Genomic DNA, 16,105 nt, shown 5'->3' on the forward strand with positions numbered 1-16,105 from the left:
CTAATCTTCAGGCAGGAAATATTCTAGAAAGTCTAAACTTGATTTACATAACAGAAGGCAGACACCTTAAGTAGAAGAGTTCAGGCATTTTGCTACGTTTACATATGATCATGACTTGATTTCAATTCTTCCGTGGGAAATGGAGGAAAAAAAAGTGAAATAATATTTCTCAAGGAAGAAAGAAGGGAAATAATATCCCTCAAGGGAAAGAGTTGGAAAGTTTGGATTTTTGAGGGTAAAAACCCCTCCTAGTATTTTGTGTTTAATAGGATGCCTTGAGGGTTTTTTTGGATTTCACTTGGGTTTGGATGAGTAGAAGCAATGCTTTTCACTATTCCATTAGGTCATGGATTGGATCGTCAATTAAGGGAAAATGAAGGCATTCAAAAGATAATGAGCATTGTTGATAGGAAGAACTAGATTTGGTTGAAGGGACATCAATATAGAATACTTACTTCCCTCTTCTGATGGTGTTCCTCCCGAGGAGTGGATCAAGGACTGGATCTATAGTTTCGTCAAGGTTTTCGATTAGGACGATCTCTCCAGAGGCCAAAGCATTTTCAATGGTATTCAAAAACCTTGAAATACAGAAAGTATAGAAAGGGATACTAAGAGATGATATATGAAAATATAGTTATCTATAGATATTGGTCCATTTATGGTCAACTTCATTTAATACCTTTGACTTTCCTTGAGTTTAATGTGCACATGTTTGGAAAAGTCTATTTTAATTTTTTCATTATGAAATAAAAAAGTAATCTTTAAATTCTTATGCCTTTCACTAAGAAGCTTTTATTTGGATACTGGGTTTTTAGATATTGGTAAAAAAAAAAAAACCGCATTGTTTTGGCATATGCAACCTAGTGGTTGAATTATAAGAGGCCACTTAAAAATAAAATTAATGTTTGTCTCCAAACTTATAAACACAAGACTACTTTCATAGCAAAAAAGTTGTCAAATTTTAGTTAGTTCATCTGACTCATTACTCACAAATATTTTACAATACATTAAAATGTATCATCGGGTTTCTTTCCACCACTGTTTACTCTCCAAAGTCAGTTAAAACTTTGTATTGCTAAAACCTTTATAATCACATCTGCGAATCAGAAAACTAGGACATGAAAACAAAGAACACAAAATAAAACCTGCACTTTGAAATTGAATCTAGTTTAATAAAGAACTAAAACACCTTCACGTACCAAAAGACCAGGTGACCTGCTTGGTTACAGTTCCCTGGCTATCACCTGGTCAACACAGGCAAATACACAGGCAACATCTAGTTCTTCCTCTGTGAATACCACTTCATCCAAATGTTCAGTTGCAAGAGGTACCGAAGGATTTCTGGCAAACCATCACCTGAAGAGTGGATGCCTGCACTCAGCTGTCATTGGTCAGTGTTGAGTTTCTCTTTGTCCTCTTATGTGTAAATGGTCTTACTGTCCACCTTCCCCCACAGGATTGAAAACTACTTAGGGCCAGGGACTATGTCTTCTAACTCTATTGTCCTCTCCAGTCCTCTACCCATAGTCAGCATTCAATAAGTACAATAAGTACTACTGATTGGACTGATGGGGCTGCAGGGTGGGGTGAGATGTTGCTTATATTTGCCCATTTTCGTCAATCACTATTACTTATTGAGCAGTTTCGGCTATATCCAGAACACTGTATTAAATGCTTACCAGAGTACAATACAACAGAGTTGGGACTCATGATTCCTGTCTTCAAGGAGTGTGCAATCTACTGGCAGAGGCAGGCACAAAATAAATTACAGGGAGGGGAAAATGACAGACTTTAAAAATATGTATGTAAGTGCTGCAAAGGTCAGAGGGTGGGGTTAGTGCCCAAGTGCTACAGGGTGAGGACTCAAGTGCATAGGCTGTGCAGCGGGGAGCAGTCTTGGGTGGGGTGTAGAGAGATTAATCAGGGAAGACTTCCTGGAGGAGCTTTTTTTTTACATTTAAGTTTTGGTTTCTAAATTTAAACTTTATTCTCAGGGATTGGGAGCTGCATCCATGGGGGAAATCACCTAAAAGAAGCTACCCCTATGGGGAAAATCCCCAGTGATGTAGCTGGAAACATCACCAGGTTAGTGCTTCCCAGAGGCAACCACAGGGTGCGGCCCTTGGTGCAACACCACCATGAAATAATAATGATGATAATACTTATTATGGTATTTGTTAAGTGCTTACTATGTGCCAGACATTCTACTAAGCACTGGGATGGATACAAGCAAATTGGGTTGGACACAGTCCTTTGTCCCATATGAGACTCACAGTCTCAATCCCCAATTTACAGATGAGGTAACTGAAGCACTGAGAAGTTAAGTGACTTGCCCAAGGTCACACAGCAGACAAGTGGTGGAGCTGGAATTGGAACCCATGACCTTCTGACTCCCAGGCCCATCTGTATCCACTAGGCCATGCTCCTGCTTCCAGGGAAACTAACTTGCCCCTAGGAGCAGCATCACTCACTTTTATCTTGTGCAGGGAGCTGAAAACATCCCAAGATAAAAGATCCTTTTAGGCAGAAATCTGTTAATGAAACCTCATTGGACCAATAAGCAGACAACCCAGTGTTTTCATACTTCCAGCCTACAGAGAGTCCAAATACCTGTGCGGTCTTTATAGAAATTAGAGCAAATCAGAACACAAAATCCAAAGATGCATTCCTTGGTGCTCCCTACCCTTTCTGGCCAAGACGCAAGACTTTAAGGTCAGTTCCATATTTATTCTTTATCCATTTAATTCCCTGTTGCTGGGGATCTATCATCAGGGGCCAACGCTCACAGTTGGTGAGAATCGTAGCATTTTCCGTTGACATTTTATCACCGGGCAGTCCTTCGTTATTCCAGGCTGCGATCGTAGCATCATCAGTCAGCATGGAAATCAGGTCCAGGCATTCCATGATGGGAACCTTTTCAATCAGAGTGGAAATACAAACCCTTGGCAAGGTGATAAAGCAGCAAAACAAAGCTCTATAGAACTTACAAGACTGCAAGAGGCCAAATGAGAATTATTTTACAAAGTCTCTTTACGGAAATGACCTTCGCTGGCAAACTATGTGCCTCTGATCTATTTTGGTGTGTACATTCCAATCCTACTCTCGTTTTCCCAACCACCAGTGATCCTCTTTCACCAGCAACACTGGATTTTCAAGCAACATCTGCAGAATGGAAATGGACAGCCGAGGATAAGGGGCATTGAATGTTCTTCTAAGAACTGCACCCTCTCTGGTTTTCCATTCATATATAGTATTTGTTAGGCATTTACCATGTGCCAGGCACTGTACTAAGTGCTGGGGTAGATACAAGTTATTCAGGTTGGACACAGTCTCAGTTCTGCACAGAACTCACAGTCTTATTCTTCATTTTACAGTTAACTGAGGCCAAGAGAAGTTAAGTGACTTCCCCAAGGTCACAAAGAAGACAAGTGGCGGAACTGGGATTAGAAATGTTCTTCTGACTCCCAGGTTCATGCTCTAACCATTAGACCACATTGCCTCTCCAATTCAGAATACAAAGCAGATGGAGAGGCAATCTTTCTTTGAATAGTCACTTTGAACAGGGAAAGCGATTGCCAACTGCCATATTTCATACCCTGTCACATACCTGCTCTGGAGCTTGGATGGATTTCCCTAGATCCATTTGATCTTTGGCCTTTCTACTAGTTCCATTAGCCAGTGACAATATGTTTCCATTCCATTAATGCACACACCCCTGCTCCCCATGGCCCTGAGGCATGAGAGAAGTTTCCTGACAGATACAAATTCATCCAAGCTAGAAATGGGGCCCAATGTTCATAATCTTGAAAAAGATTTCCATGCATGAATTCTACCAGACAATTCCAAAGTTTCCTTTTTGAAAATTCTGAGGTGGAAACAGCAGCCACATATTCATACACACCCTGCTTCCTATTGTGTATAAAGTAACACCTGAATATTGAATGTCGGCGTTTCACTTCAATTAAGGTGTCCTAATTTTTGTACTCGCTATAGAGGCTAAACTTCCCAAGGTTATCCATAACCCTGAGCCTTCTATCGATTGTTTGTGCACTGAACCAAACATTAGAGATATCATTCAACTGTGTGGAATTATATGGTATGAGTGTCCCTCCTGTTTCACTGGGAGCACTGATGTAAAGTGAAAAAGAAATCACTGTTAAGCCTCTAAACTCCACATGTGAGCAGGGCTCTACCAAAAATAATTACAGTGCAACTGAGGTGGAAAAAGATACAAATGATGGGATTTAAGTAATTTAATTAAGAACTTTCAGTTGTGCGAACAAATGTTTCTCAATTAGGTTGCATTGAATGCCATTGTTAGTCCAGGAGTGTTCCTTCCGCTGCCACTGCATTCTTCTACTCTCAACAGAAGGAGGGAGAACTCTTCCTTTACACAAAGCTCAAAAGTTGTGGGAATAGTAACTTTCCAGAAGTAGGCCTCAGCTTGAGAATGGACTATTAAGGAAACATCTAAGGAAAATAATAGATAGTTTCTGAATAACAGCTTTAAAATAGCAAATAAAAGAGAATCAAGATTTTAACTTTTCTTTTTCATAGGAAAAAATGGAGATAAATGGAAGATGATTGCTCGAAATATAACAGGCTACAAGCATCCACGACAAGTCACTTAACTGCTCTGTACCTCAGTTACCTCATCTGTAAAATGGGGATTAACACTCTGAGTCCTATGCAGAGCAGAGTCTGTGTCCAACCTGATTAGCTTGTATTCATTCAATTCATTCAATAGCATTTATTGAGCGCTTACTATGTGCAGAGCACTGTACTAAGCGCTTGGGATGAACAAGTCGGCAACAGATAGAGACAGTCCCTGCCATTTGACGGGCTTACAGTCTAATCGGGGGAGATGGACAGACAAGAACAATGGCAATAAACAGCGTCAAGGGGAAGAACATCTCGTAAAAACAATGGCAACTAAATAGAATCAAGGCGATGTACATTTCATTAACAAAATAAATAGGGTAATGAAAATATATACAGTTGAGCGGACGAGTACAGTGTTGTGGGGATGGGAAGGGAGAGGTGGAGGAGCAGAGGGAAAAGGGGAAAATGAGGCTTTAGCTGCAGAGAGGTAAAGGGGGGATGGCAGAGGGAGTAGAGGGGGAAGAGGAGCTCAGTCTGGGAACGCCTCTTGGAGGAGGTGATTTTTAAGTAGTGTTTTGAAGAGGGAAAGAGAATCAGTTTGGCGGAGGTGAGGAGGGAGGGCGTTCCAGGACCGTGGGAGGACGTGACCCAGGGGTCGACGGCGGGATAGGCGAGACCGAGGGACGGTGAGGAGGTGGGCGGCAGAGGAGCGGAGCGTGCGGGGTGGGCGGTAGAAAGAGAGAAGGGAGGAGAGGTAGGAAGGGGCAAGGTGATGGAGAGCCTTGAAGCCTAGAGTGAGGAGTTTTTGTTTGGAGCGGAGGTCAATAGGCAACCACTGGAGTTGTTTAAGAAGGGGAGTGACATGCCCAGATCGTTTCTGCAGGAAGATGAGCCGGGCAGCGGAGTGAAGAATAGACCGGAGCGGGGCGAGAGAGGAGGAAGGGAGGTCAGAGAGAAGGCTGACACAGTAGTCTAGCCGGGATATAACGAGAGCCCGTAATAGTAAGGTAGCCGTTTGGGTGGAGAGGAAAGGGCGGATCTTGGCGATATTGTAGAGGTGAAACCGGCAGGTCTTGGTAACGGATAGGATGTGTGGGGTGAACGAGAGGGACGAGTCAAGGATGACACCGAGATCGCGGGCCTGAGAGACGGGAAGGATGGTCGTGCCATCCACGGTGATAGAGAAGTCTGGGAGAGGACCGGGTTTGGGAGGGAAGATGAGGAGCTCAGTCTTGCTCATGTTGAGTTTTAGGTGGCGGGCCGACATCCAGGTGGAGACGTCCCGGAGGCAGGAGGAGATGCGAGCCTGAAGGGAGGGGGAGAGGACAGGGGCGGAGATGTAGATCTGCGTGTCATCTGCGTAGAGATGGTAGTCAAAGCCGTATCTACCCCAGAGCTTAGTATAGTACCAGGCACATAAAAAGTGCATAATGCCTGGTTTTTCTTTTCATTTGGAAAGACGCAAGTTGCTTGTATGGGCTCCCCACAGCATCATTTATAGCACCATGGTCTGGTGGAAACAGCATAGGTCTGGCATCAGAAAACCAGGGTTCTAGTCCCAGATCCCAGACCTGCCTTCAGCACAATCTTGGGCAAGTCACTTAACTCTCCGTGCCTCAGTTACCTCATCTGTAAAATGGGAATTAAATACCTCTTCTGCGTCCCTCTTAGACTATGAGCATTTCCTGGGGCAGGAAATGTGTCTAATCTGATTATAATGTACCTACACCAGAGCTTAGCACATAGAAAGCACTTAAATACCACAATTATTCACTCATCTCAACCTCACTTTCTAGTCTTTGACCTACAGCAGTTATTTCTAAAGTGTTTCTTATCTTTAGGAAAAGTGTTTTCACCATACTATTTCTATGTAATTAACAGACATTTACAGAGCACCACATATATAAGTGACACTCTTCCAAATGATTGACTCGAGAAATTAAATGAAGAAGACGTAAGTTCCCTACCATCGTGGGTTTGAATTTAAGACAGACTCATTGAAGTGAAAAGACCCTTACTTCTTTAGGGAGGAAAGGAGATTTTCCTTGATTCTCATTTCAATTTCACCAACCTGGACAACTCTTTCTTCTGGTGGATGCGGAATCTACCGAAAGTATTTCCTAGAGGGCTCCCCAGTGACCCCAGCAGCACACTGACAGTATCTAAAACTGTAAACTTCTTGTGGATAGGGAATATGTCTGCTTATTGTTATACTGTATTCTCCCAAGCAGTTAGTCCAGTGCTCTGCCCACAGTAAGTGCTCAATAAATACATTTGACTGACTGATATTAGGACATTAGTAATGTGCTTTGCACACAGTAACCACTTAATATAATTGAATTAGGAACACATGTGCACCTTCCCAATGATGTATGTCAGGAAAGAGAGTTAAATTTGTGTATGCTCCAGATGATTTTCTAGAATTTAATTGGTTCTCCAGACCTATTGCTGGAACATTTTTTAAATAATAAAAATGTTTGCTTGGTTTAGCAATTTATTTTACTTGGGATGGTGTGGTGAAGGAGGAAGGTGAGAGCCAAAGGGAGCTGTCATTTGGTGGGAATTCATTCAATCGTATTTATTGAGTGCTTACTGTGGTGCAGAGCACTGTACTCAGTGCTTGGGAGAGTACAAGATAACAATAAACAGATACATTTCCTGTCCAAAACGAGTTTACAGTCTAGAGCGGGAGACAAGCATTAATATAAAAAAATTACAGATATGTACATAAGTGCTGTGGGATTGGGAGGGGGGATGAAGAAAGGGAGCAAGTCAAGGCGACTAAGAAGGGAGTGGGAGAAGAGGAATGGAGGGTTCAGTTAGGGAACGCCTGTTCGAGTAGAAGGGTGAAGTGAAGGAGATTAAAAGGAACAATAATAATAATAATGTTGGTATTTGTTAAGTGCTTATTATGTGCTGAGCACTGTTCTAAGCACTGGTTAATCAGGTTGTCCCATGTGAGGCTCACTGTCTTAATCCCCATTTTACAGAGGAGGTAACTGAGGCACCGAAAAGTTAAGTGACTTGCCCAAAGTCACACAGCTGACAGGTGGCAGAGCTGGGATTAGAACCCATGACCTCTGACTCCTAAACCCAGGCTCTTTCCACTGAGCCACGCTGTGGTGAGAGGGCTGGGTGACAACCTGGGACCAGAGTGAGATGACAATGCTGAAGGGAAAAATAGGAGGGAGGGAAGGCAAGGGAGGGGGAAGGTGAGGCAGAGAACAGAACTGCAATTTCCAAATGTAGGGAGAGGAAGGCCAGCATGGCCTATAAAGAGAAAGCATAGGAACATTATCAGTCAGGGATTCTCTGGGACCCTAAAGACTTGTCTATCTTTGTCACTGCTCTTGGATAATATATTTCATAGTCAAATATGGACAAAGCTAAGAGTTTAAAGCACAGGCATTTTGATCACGTCTTGAAAGACAAGAAATCCACTGGACTCTCACAATAGTACTAATTTTTGTCAAAAATGCTTGTAGATTTTAGTCCCCCTTTTCTTCCTTTCTTACTACATCAGTCGATCATTCCTTGAAGCACATACTTAGTGGAGAGTTCTTGGGAGAATACAACAAAAACGGAAGCTTATGTACCTTACCTTTAAGGTGCTTATAGTCTGACAGGGGAGCCCAAAAGATGGATAAAAGTTATTTACAAAGCAGTGAATGGAGAAGGTACATAATAGAGAGTAGGATGACTGTGTCAGGGTGAAAAATCAGAATACTTGGAAAATCAATGGAATAAGCACAGATCCATAAGTACTGAGGATGAGTGGAAAAATATTAGTGTTATGGGCAGCTATTGGGTGGCAGTAAAGTATTATCTAGCTATATTTTACTGTTTCTGTTCCAAGATCACATCAAATACAGACCAAATTATTGCTGTTCTTAACTTTGAAATCTCTAGATTAAGTAGTTTATTAACACATTTTTGTAACTCTGCCAGGGTCTCTGCCTCTCTCCCACACCACATTTCTCACATTGACTATCTTGTTCATTCATTCATTCAATCATATTTATTGAGTGCTTACTGTGTGCACAGCACTGTACTAAGCCCTTGGGAGAGTACAGTATAACATAAAGCAGACACATTTATGCCCTTAATGAGCTCACAGCCTAGAGGGGGAGACAGACATTAATATAAATAAATGAATGAATAAATTATTATATATAGCTGTTTATGTTGTTGTTGTTTACGGTATTTATTAACCGCTTACTATATGCCAGGGACTGTTCTAAGTGCTGGAACAGATACGAAGTAATCAGGTTAGACACAGTCCATGTCCCACATGGGGCTCACAGTCTTAATGCCAACTTTGCAGGTGAGGCAACTGAGGCACAGAGAAGTGAAGTGATTTGCCCAAAGTCACACAGCAGACAAGTGGTGGAGCCAGGACTAGAATCCAGGTCCTTGCTACTCCCAGGCCTGTGCTCTATCCCCTAGGTCATACTGCTTCTTTAACTCTCTTCCCCTCTTCAAAGCCCTACTAAGAGCTCACCTCCTCCAGGAGGCCTTTCTAGACTGAGTCCTCCCTTTCCCTCCTCCCCTCCTCCCCTCCCTATTCCCCCTACTCCCTCCCTCTGCTCTTCCCCCTTCCCCTCCCCACAGCACTTGTGCATATTTGTATATATTATTTATTACTCTATTTTGTTAATGATGGGTATATATCTATGATTCTCTAGAGAAGCAGTGTGGCCCAGTGGAAAGAGCCCGGGCTTGGGTGTCAGAGGTTATGGGTTCAAATCCCAGCTCTGCCCTTGTCAGCTGTGTGACTGTGGGCAAGTCACTTAACTTTTCTGTGCCTCAGTTACCTCATCTGTAAAATGGGGATTAAGAGTATGAACCCCATGTGGGTCAACCTGATTACCCTGTATCTACCCCAGCACTTAGAACAGTGCTCTGCACATAGACCTCCCTTCCTCCTCTCTCGCCCCGCTCCAGTCTATTCTTCACTCGGCTGCCTGGCTCATCTTCCTGCAGAAACGATCTGGGCATGTCACTCCCCTTCTTAAACAACTCCAGTGGTTGCCTATCAACCTCCGCTCCACACAAAAACTCCTCACTCTAGGCTTCAAGGCTCTCCATCACCTTGCCCCTTCCTACCTCTCCTCCCTTCTCTCTTTCTACCGCCCACCCCGCACGCTCCGCTCCTCCGCCGCCCACCTCCTCACCGTCCCTCGGTCTCGCCCGTCCCGCCGTCGACCCCCGGGCCACGTCCTCCCGCGGTCCTGGAACGCCCTCCCTCCTCACCTCCGCCAAACTGATTCTCTTCCCCTCTTCAAAACCCTACTTAAAACTCACCTCCTCCAAGAGGCCTTCCCAGACTGAGCTCCTCTTCTCCCTCTGCCACCCCCCCTTTACCTCTCGGCAGCTAAACCCTCTTTTTCCCCTTTTCCCTCTGCTCCTCCACCTCTCCCTTCCCATCCCCACAGCACTGTACTCGTCCGCTCAACTGTATATATTTTCATTACCCTATTTATTTTGTTAATGAAATGTACATCGCCTTGATTCTATTTAGTTGCCATTGTTTTTACGAGATGTTCTTCCCCTTGACTCTATTTATTGCCATTGTTCTTGTCTGTCCGTCTCCCCCGACTAGACTGTAAGCCCGTCAAATGGCAGGGACTGTCTCTATCTGTTGCCGACTTGTTCATCCCAAGCGCTTAGTACAGTGCTCTGCACATAGTAAGCGCTCAATAAATACTATTGAATGAATGAATGAATGAATAAATACCAACATTATTATTATTATCTTGATGGTATTGATGCCTGACTACTTGTTTTGTTGTCTGTCTCCCCCATATAGTCTGTGAGACCGTTGCTGGGCAGGGATTGTGTCTATCTGTTGCTGAATTGTACATTCCAAGTGTTTAGTACAGTGCTCTGCACATAGTAAGCACTCAATAAACACGAATGAATGAATGAATTTACACTGCAATTTTGGATTAGAGATAAACGTGGAAAAATGAATGCCTGCATGAAATTTGAAACCCGCATTTCAGAATTTTGAAACAGTTCCATTCAACTACTACAGTATTCTGAAGATAAATTTTAAAAATAACATTTGAAATAAACACAAAACAGTCTCTGGCGAAAATGCTGCTTTTCCATAAGGGCATGGGACATATTTCCTGCCCATAAGGAGCTTATCTTCTAATGAGAAGCAGCAAGATGTAGTGGCAAGAGCACAGGCTTGGGAGTCAAAGGACGTGGGTTCTAATCCCAGCTCTGCCACTTGTCCGCTGTGTGACCTTGGACAAGTCACTTCATTTCTCTGGGCCTCAGCTACCTCATCTGTAAAATGGGGATTAAGACTGTGAGCCCCTCATGGGATAACTCAGTTTCCCCAGCGCTTAAGACAGTGCTTGACACACAGTAAGAGCTTAACAAATACTATAATAATAATAATAATGAGGGGGATATATATACAAATACTTACAATTAGTGTAAGCAAAATAAATATACTGATTGTACAGTCGACTCTACTGAACAAAGATGTGCTGAAGGAGGACCCAGATAATAAATGCCCAAGTGCTACTTTTGTCAGGATGGAGAATCAGTCTTACCTTCTGAGCTCTGAGGAAAGGAATCCACTTGCTCTCTATCAGCTCCTGGCGGTACTGTTTTGTGAAGGGTCCAATGTAAGACACAAACGCTGCTGCTAAGAGCACATCTCCACAAAGCGTCTTTTCTTGGTCTTCAAAGCTTTTAATAGACTGACTCCAGCGAATTTCCTCGGACTGAAAGATAAAACCTTTTTTTGCAATTGCATGGCAATGGACCTGCTTAAACTGGTGGGTCATGTACATATCTTTAAATTATAAATTGTATTCTATAAATTAGTTCTTTGTATTAATGTCTGTCTCCCCCTCGAGACTGTAAGCTCATTTTTTTTATGGTATTTGTTAAGCACTTACTATGTGCCAGGCACTTATAAGCACTGGGATAGATAAAAGCTAATCAGGTTGGACACAGTCCCACATAGGGCCCTCAGTTTTAATCCCCATTTTACAGACAAGGTAACTGAAGCACAGAGAAGTGAAGTGACTCTCCCAAGGTCACAGAGCAGACAAGTGGAAGAGCTAGGATTAGAACCCAGGTCCTTCTGACTCCTAGGCTTGTGCTCTATCCACTAGGCCATGCTGCTTCTCATGCAGTGCAGCTCTGATTTCTGTGACCTATTCTTGCAGTTTATAACATTTATAAATTGGAAAAAAAATAGCTAAAGCTCCTAAAACCATTGTATATCAATTGCCCTAGTATCTTCAGTTTTGAGTGCCTATTAAGTGCAGAACACACTAAGTGAGAAGTAGCACGGTTTAGTGGTAAGAGCATGGGCTTGGGGGTCAGAGGACTTGGGTTCTAATCCCAGCTCTGCCACTTGTCTTCTGTGTGACCTTGGACAAGTCACTTCACTTCTCTGGGCCTCAGTTCCTTCATTTAGATTGTGACAACCATGTGGGACAACCTGATTATCTTGTATTTACTCTGGCGCTTAGAACGGTGCTTGGCACATAGTAAGCACTTAACAGATACCATTATTATTATTATAATTATTATTATTAACACTCTACTAGCGCTTGGGAGCCTACGATGAAATAGGAGATGACTCTGCCTTCAGAGAGTTAACTATCTTTAATTCTAACTTTCACAATCTGTGATTCAGGAGAATTTGAGAGAAGCCTTATTAAATAGTTGCTCTGACAATGTTAGTGCCCATGACAATAGACTCGTTCTTATCATTATCATCAGTGGGATTTATGAAGCAGTGTGGCTCCATGGAAAGAGCCCGGGCTTGGGAATCAGAGGTCGTGGGTTCTAATCCCAACTCCACCACTTGTCAGCTGTGTGACTTTGGGCAAGTCACTTCACTTCTCCGTGCCTCCGTGACCTCATCTGTAAAATGGGGATTAAGACTGTGAGCCCCATGTGGGACAATCTGATTACCTTGTACCCCCCCCAGTGCTTAAACCAGGGCTTTGCACATAGTAAGCGCTTAACAAATGCCATCATTATTATTATTACTGAGTGTTTACCACTATCTATTAGGCACAACTTGAATCCAACCAGAAGTATACTAAATTTTCTAGCTGACTTCATCATAGTCATTATCAATGATATTTACTGAGTGCTGAGTGCAGCGTACTGTACTAGGCACTTGGGAGAGGACAACAGAGTTGGTAGCAGTCTCGCTGCCCACACTGAGCTTACAGTCTAGACAGTTGCTGAATATTCATCATCCAACTCCTAAGAACCAAATTTTGAATGAACATTTACAAGAATTCAAGTATTCATCTTAGAACAAATGCTACTGTTCAGTAGAGTATATAGGGTTTATAACATCTACACAGAGACAGACACACACACACATACATCTGCTTGTTATTGGAACAGACTAGGAATGTCCTATTACTGTTTTAGTACCGTACAGGGAGAGAAATAAATGCATTGTAGTTGTTGTGAAATGATAATTATTTTAACCACTCAATCTCCAAGGGCTCCTTCCCCTCTGCCTTCAAACATGCCCACGTCTCCCCCATCCTAAAAAAACCCGCTCTTGACCCCACTTCCCCCTCCAGTTATCGTCCTATCTCCCTACTACCCTTCCTTTCCAAAATCTTAGAACGAGTCGTCTACAATCGATGCCTAGAATTCCTTAACTCCCATTCTCTCCTAGACCCCCTCCAATCTGGCTTCCGTCCCCTCCACTCTACCGAGACTGCTCTCTCTAAGGTCACCCGTGACCTCCTTCTTGCCAAATCCAATGGCTCCTACTCCATTCTGATCCTCCTTGACCTCTCTGCTGCCTTTGACACTGTCGACCATCCCCTCCTCCTCCGTACCTTATCTCACCTTGGCTTCACGGACTCTGTCCTCTCCTGGTTCTCCTCTTACCTCTCTGGCCGATCATTCTCGGTCTCCTACGCTGGAGCCTCCTCCCCCTCCCATCCTTTAACTGTTGGAGTTCCTCAAGGGTCAGTTCTTGGCCCTCTTCTGTTCTCCATTTACACTCACTCCCTCGGTGAACTCATCCGCTCTCACGGCTTTGACTACCATCTCTACGCAGATGACACGCAGATCTACATCTCCGCCCCTGTCCTCTCCCCCTCCCTTCAGGCTCGCATCTCCTCCTGCCTCCGGGACGTCTCCACCTGGATGTCGGCCCGCCACCTAAAACTCAACATGAGCAAGACTGAGCTCCTCATCTTCCCTCCCAAGCCCGGTCCGCTCCCAGACTTCTCCATCACTGTGGATGGCACGACCATCCTTCCCGTCCCGCAGGCCCGCAATCTCGGTGTCATCCTTGACTCGTCCCTCTCGTTCACCCCACACATCCTATCCATTACCAAGACCTGCCGGTTTCACCTCTACAATATCGCCAAGATCCGCCCTTTCCTCTCCACCCAAACGGCTACCTTACTGTTACGGGCTCTCGTTATATCCCGGCTAGACTACTGTGTCAGCCTTCTCTCTGACCTCCCTTCCTCCTCTCTCGCCCCGCTCCGGTCTATTCTTCACTCCGCTGCCCGGCTCATCTTCCTGCAGAAACGATCTGGGCATGTCACTCCCCTTCTTAAACAACTCCAGTGGTTGCCTATCGACCTCCGCTCCAAACAAAAACTCCTCACTCTAGGCTTCAAGGCTCTCCATCACCTTGCCCCTTCCTACCTCTCCTCCCTTCTCTCTTTCTACCGCCCACCCCGCACGCTCCGCTCCTCTGCCGCCCACCTCCTCGCCGTCCCTCGGTCTCGCCTATCCCGCCGTCGACCCCTGGGTCACGTCCTCCCGCGGTCCTGGAACGCCCTCCCTCCTCACCTCCGCCAAACTGATTCTCTTTCCCTCTTCAAAACCTTACTTAAAAATCACCTCCTCCAAGAGGCCTTCCCAGACTGAGCTCCTCTTCCCCCTCTACTCCCTCTGCCATCCCCCCTTTACCTCTCCGCAGCTAAAGCCTCATTTTCCCCTTTTCCCTCTGCTCCTCCACCTCTCCCTTCCCATCCCCACAGCACTGTACTCGTCCGCTCGACTGTATATATTTTCGTTACCCTATTTATTTTGTTAATGAATTGTACATCGCCTTGATTCTATTTAGTTGCCATTGTTTTTACGAGATGTTCTTCCCCTTGACGCTGTTTAGTGCCATTGTTCTTGTCTGTCCGTCTCCCCCGATTAGACTGTAAGCCCGTCACACGGCAGGGACTGTCTCTATCTGTTGCCGACTTGTTCATCCCAAGTGCTTAGTACAGTGCTCTGCACATAGTAAGCGCTCAATAAATACTATTGAATGAATGAATAATTCAGTACCATTTCTGAGTGGTTGAATTCTCAAGTTGTGTGTTGATTTATATGAGGTACATCTTTCACTAAACCAGCTACTGGATAAGTTCTTTGCTTTGCTTAATGAAAAAAAATCACTATGGTCAAGCACTGATTCACTCTGAAGAATTTCCGAACACTAGCATTTATTGCAAGATCTATTAAATTCTTTCTTAAATCATTGATTAAAGTCAACTCGATTATAAATGCATTACTTCATTAGCTGGCTGTCTCATTTGCCCATTTTCTATCTTTGTTGTCTCTGGTTGACAAGACATAAACAATAAAGTTTCCCATTTCCCAGCCCAGAACAGCTCTGAGATTTGAAGATTTCCTAAACACAGAATGATCATCTATTTACATCCTCAATAATTTTACCATAACCACCCCAGCATCATAAATCACTACTGACATTGGCTAACAAGGGTTTAAGAGTTGGAACATGCAGTGCAATAAGTTTTCAGACTGTTAAAAATCACTATAATTTTATTTTAATGCATTATAGATTGCCTGTAATGTCATCCCGACTGGGGTGACCCATTTCTAATTTTGAACAGCTGTTCAGCACGAGAGTTAGTTAATGATTAAATATAAATTGCCTGATTTATTAGTCTGAATGGTTGAGCTTTCAGGTCAATGCTATATAGACAAAATCATCAGTCTTGATGCTTTTCACAAGTTAACCATCTCCTGATCTAGTCAAAAAGAATTTATCCCCAAAGTGAAAGGTTTGACATTCTCAATTAATCCTTTAAAATGTTGCTTTCCTCAGATTCAGTGATACCACCCTTATCTCTCCCACCCCAAACAATTGGTCCAAGAAATCCTTTTAGCGGTGCTCAATAGATCTGAGAAAAAAATAGTGAAGACCATGCAATTTTCTTGATGCTGGCTACTCCCTAGAGCTAAGTACAAATAAAATCTGAAGTGACTGATCAGACTTATGAGGCAATTATCTCCTTGCTGGGTATCTTACCATGAGCAGGCAAAAACACTGCTTGGATAGCCTTGCCTTAAATGCTATTTCCTAACATTTCATCACAAACTGATGACATATTCACCCCTAAGTCACATTAGATAAGTGGGTTACTGAGTAGAAGACTATAGAACCAAAGTGAGTTATAGAGCTTCTGAAAAACCAGGACTATATTTGGAAAATATATTTTTTTTCATTTAAACATCT

General features: G+C 43.5%; 1 protein-coding gene across 1 annotated transcript in view; it reads right to left on the minus strand.

Moving 5' to 3' along the window:
* The window catches only part of LOC100083380 (dynein heavy chain 11, axonemal), a 123,551-nt gene that overhangs the window by 56,323 nt on the left and 51,123 nt on the right, over positions 1-16,105 (minus strand). The window contains exons 12-14 of the mRNA XM_001513893.6: positions 11,172-11,345; positions 2,684-2,913; positions 456-578 (exon numbers count right to left, since the gene is read on the minus strand). Coding sequence (XP_001513943.4) covers positions 456-578; positions 2,684-2,913; positions 11,172-11,345 — 527 coding nt within the window. The remainder of the gene's footprint in view (positions 1-455; positions 579-2,683; positions 2,914-11,171; positions 11,346-16,105) is intronic.

Source organism: Ornithorhynchus anatinus, chromosome 8 (assembly GCF_004115215.2).
Source record: "Ornithorhynchus anatinus isolate Pmale09 chromosome 8, mOrnAna1.pri.v4, whole genome shotgun sequence".
NCBI classification, from domain to species: Eukaryota; Metazoa; Chordata; class Mammalia; order Monotremata; family Ornithorhynchidae; genus Ornithorhynchus; species Ornithorhynchus anatinus.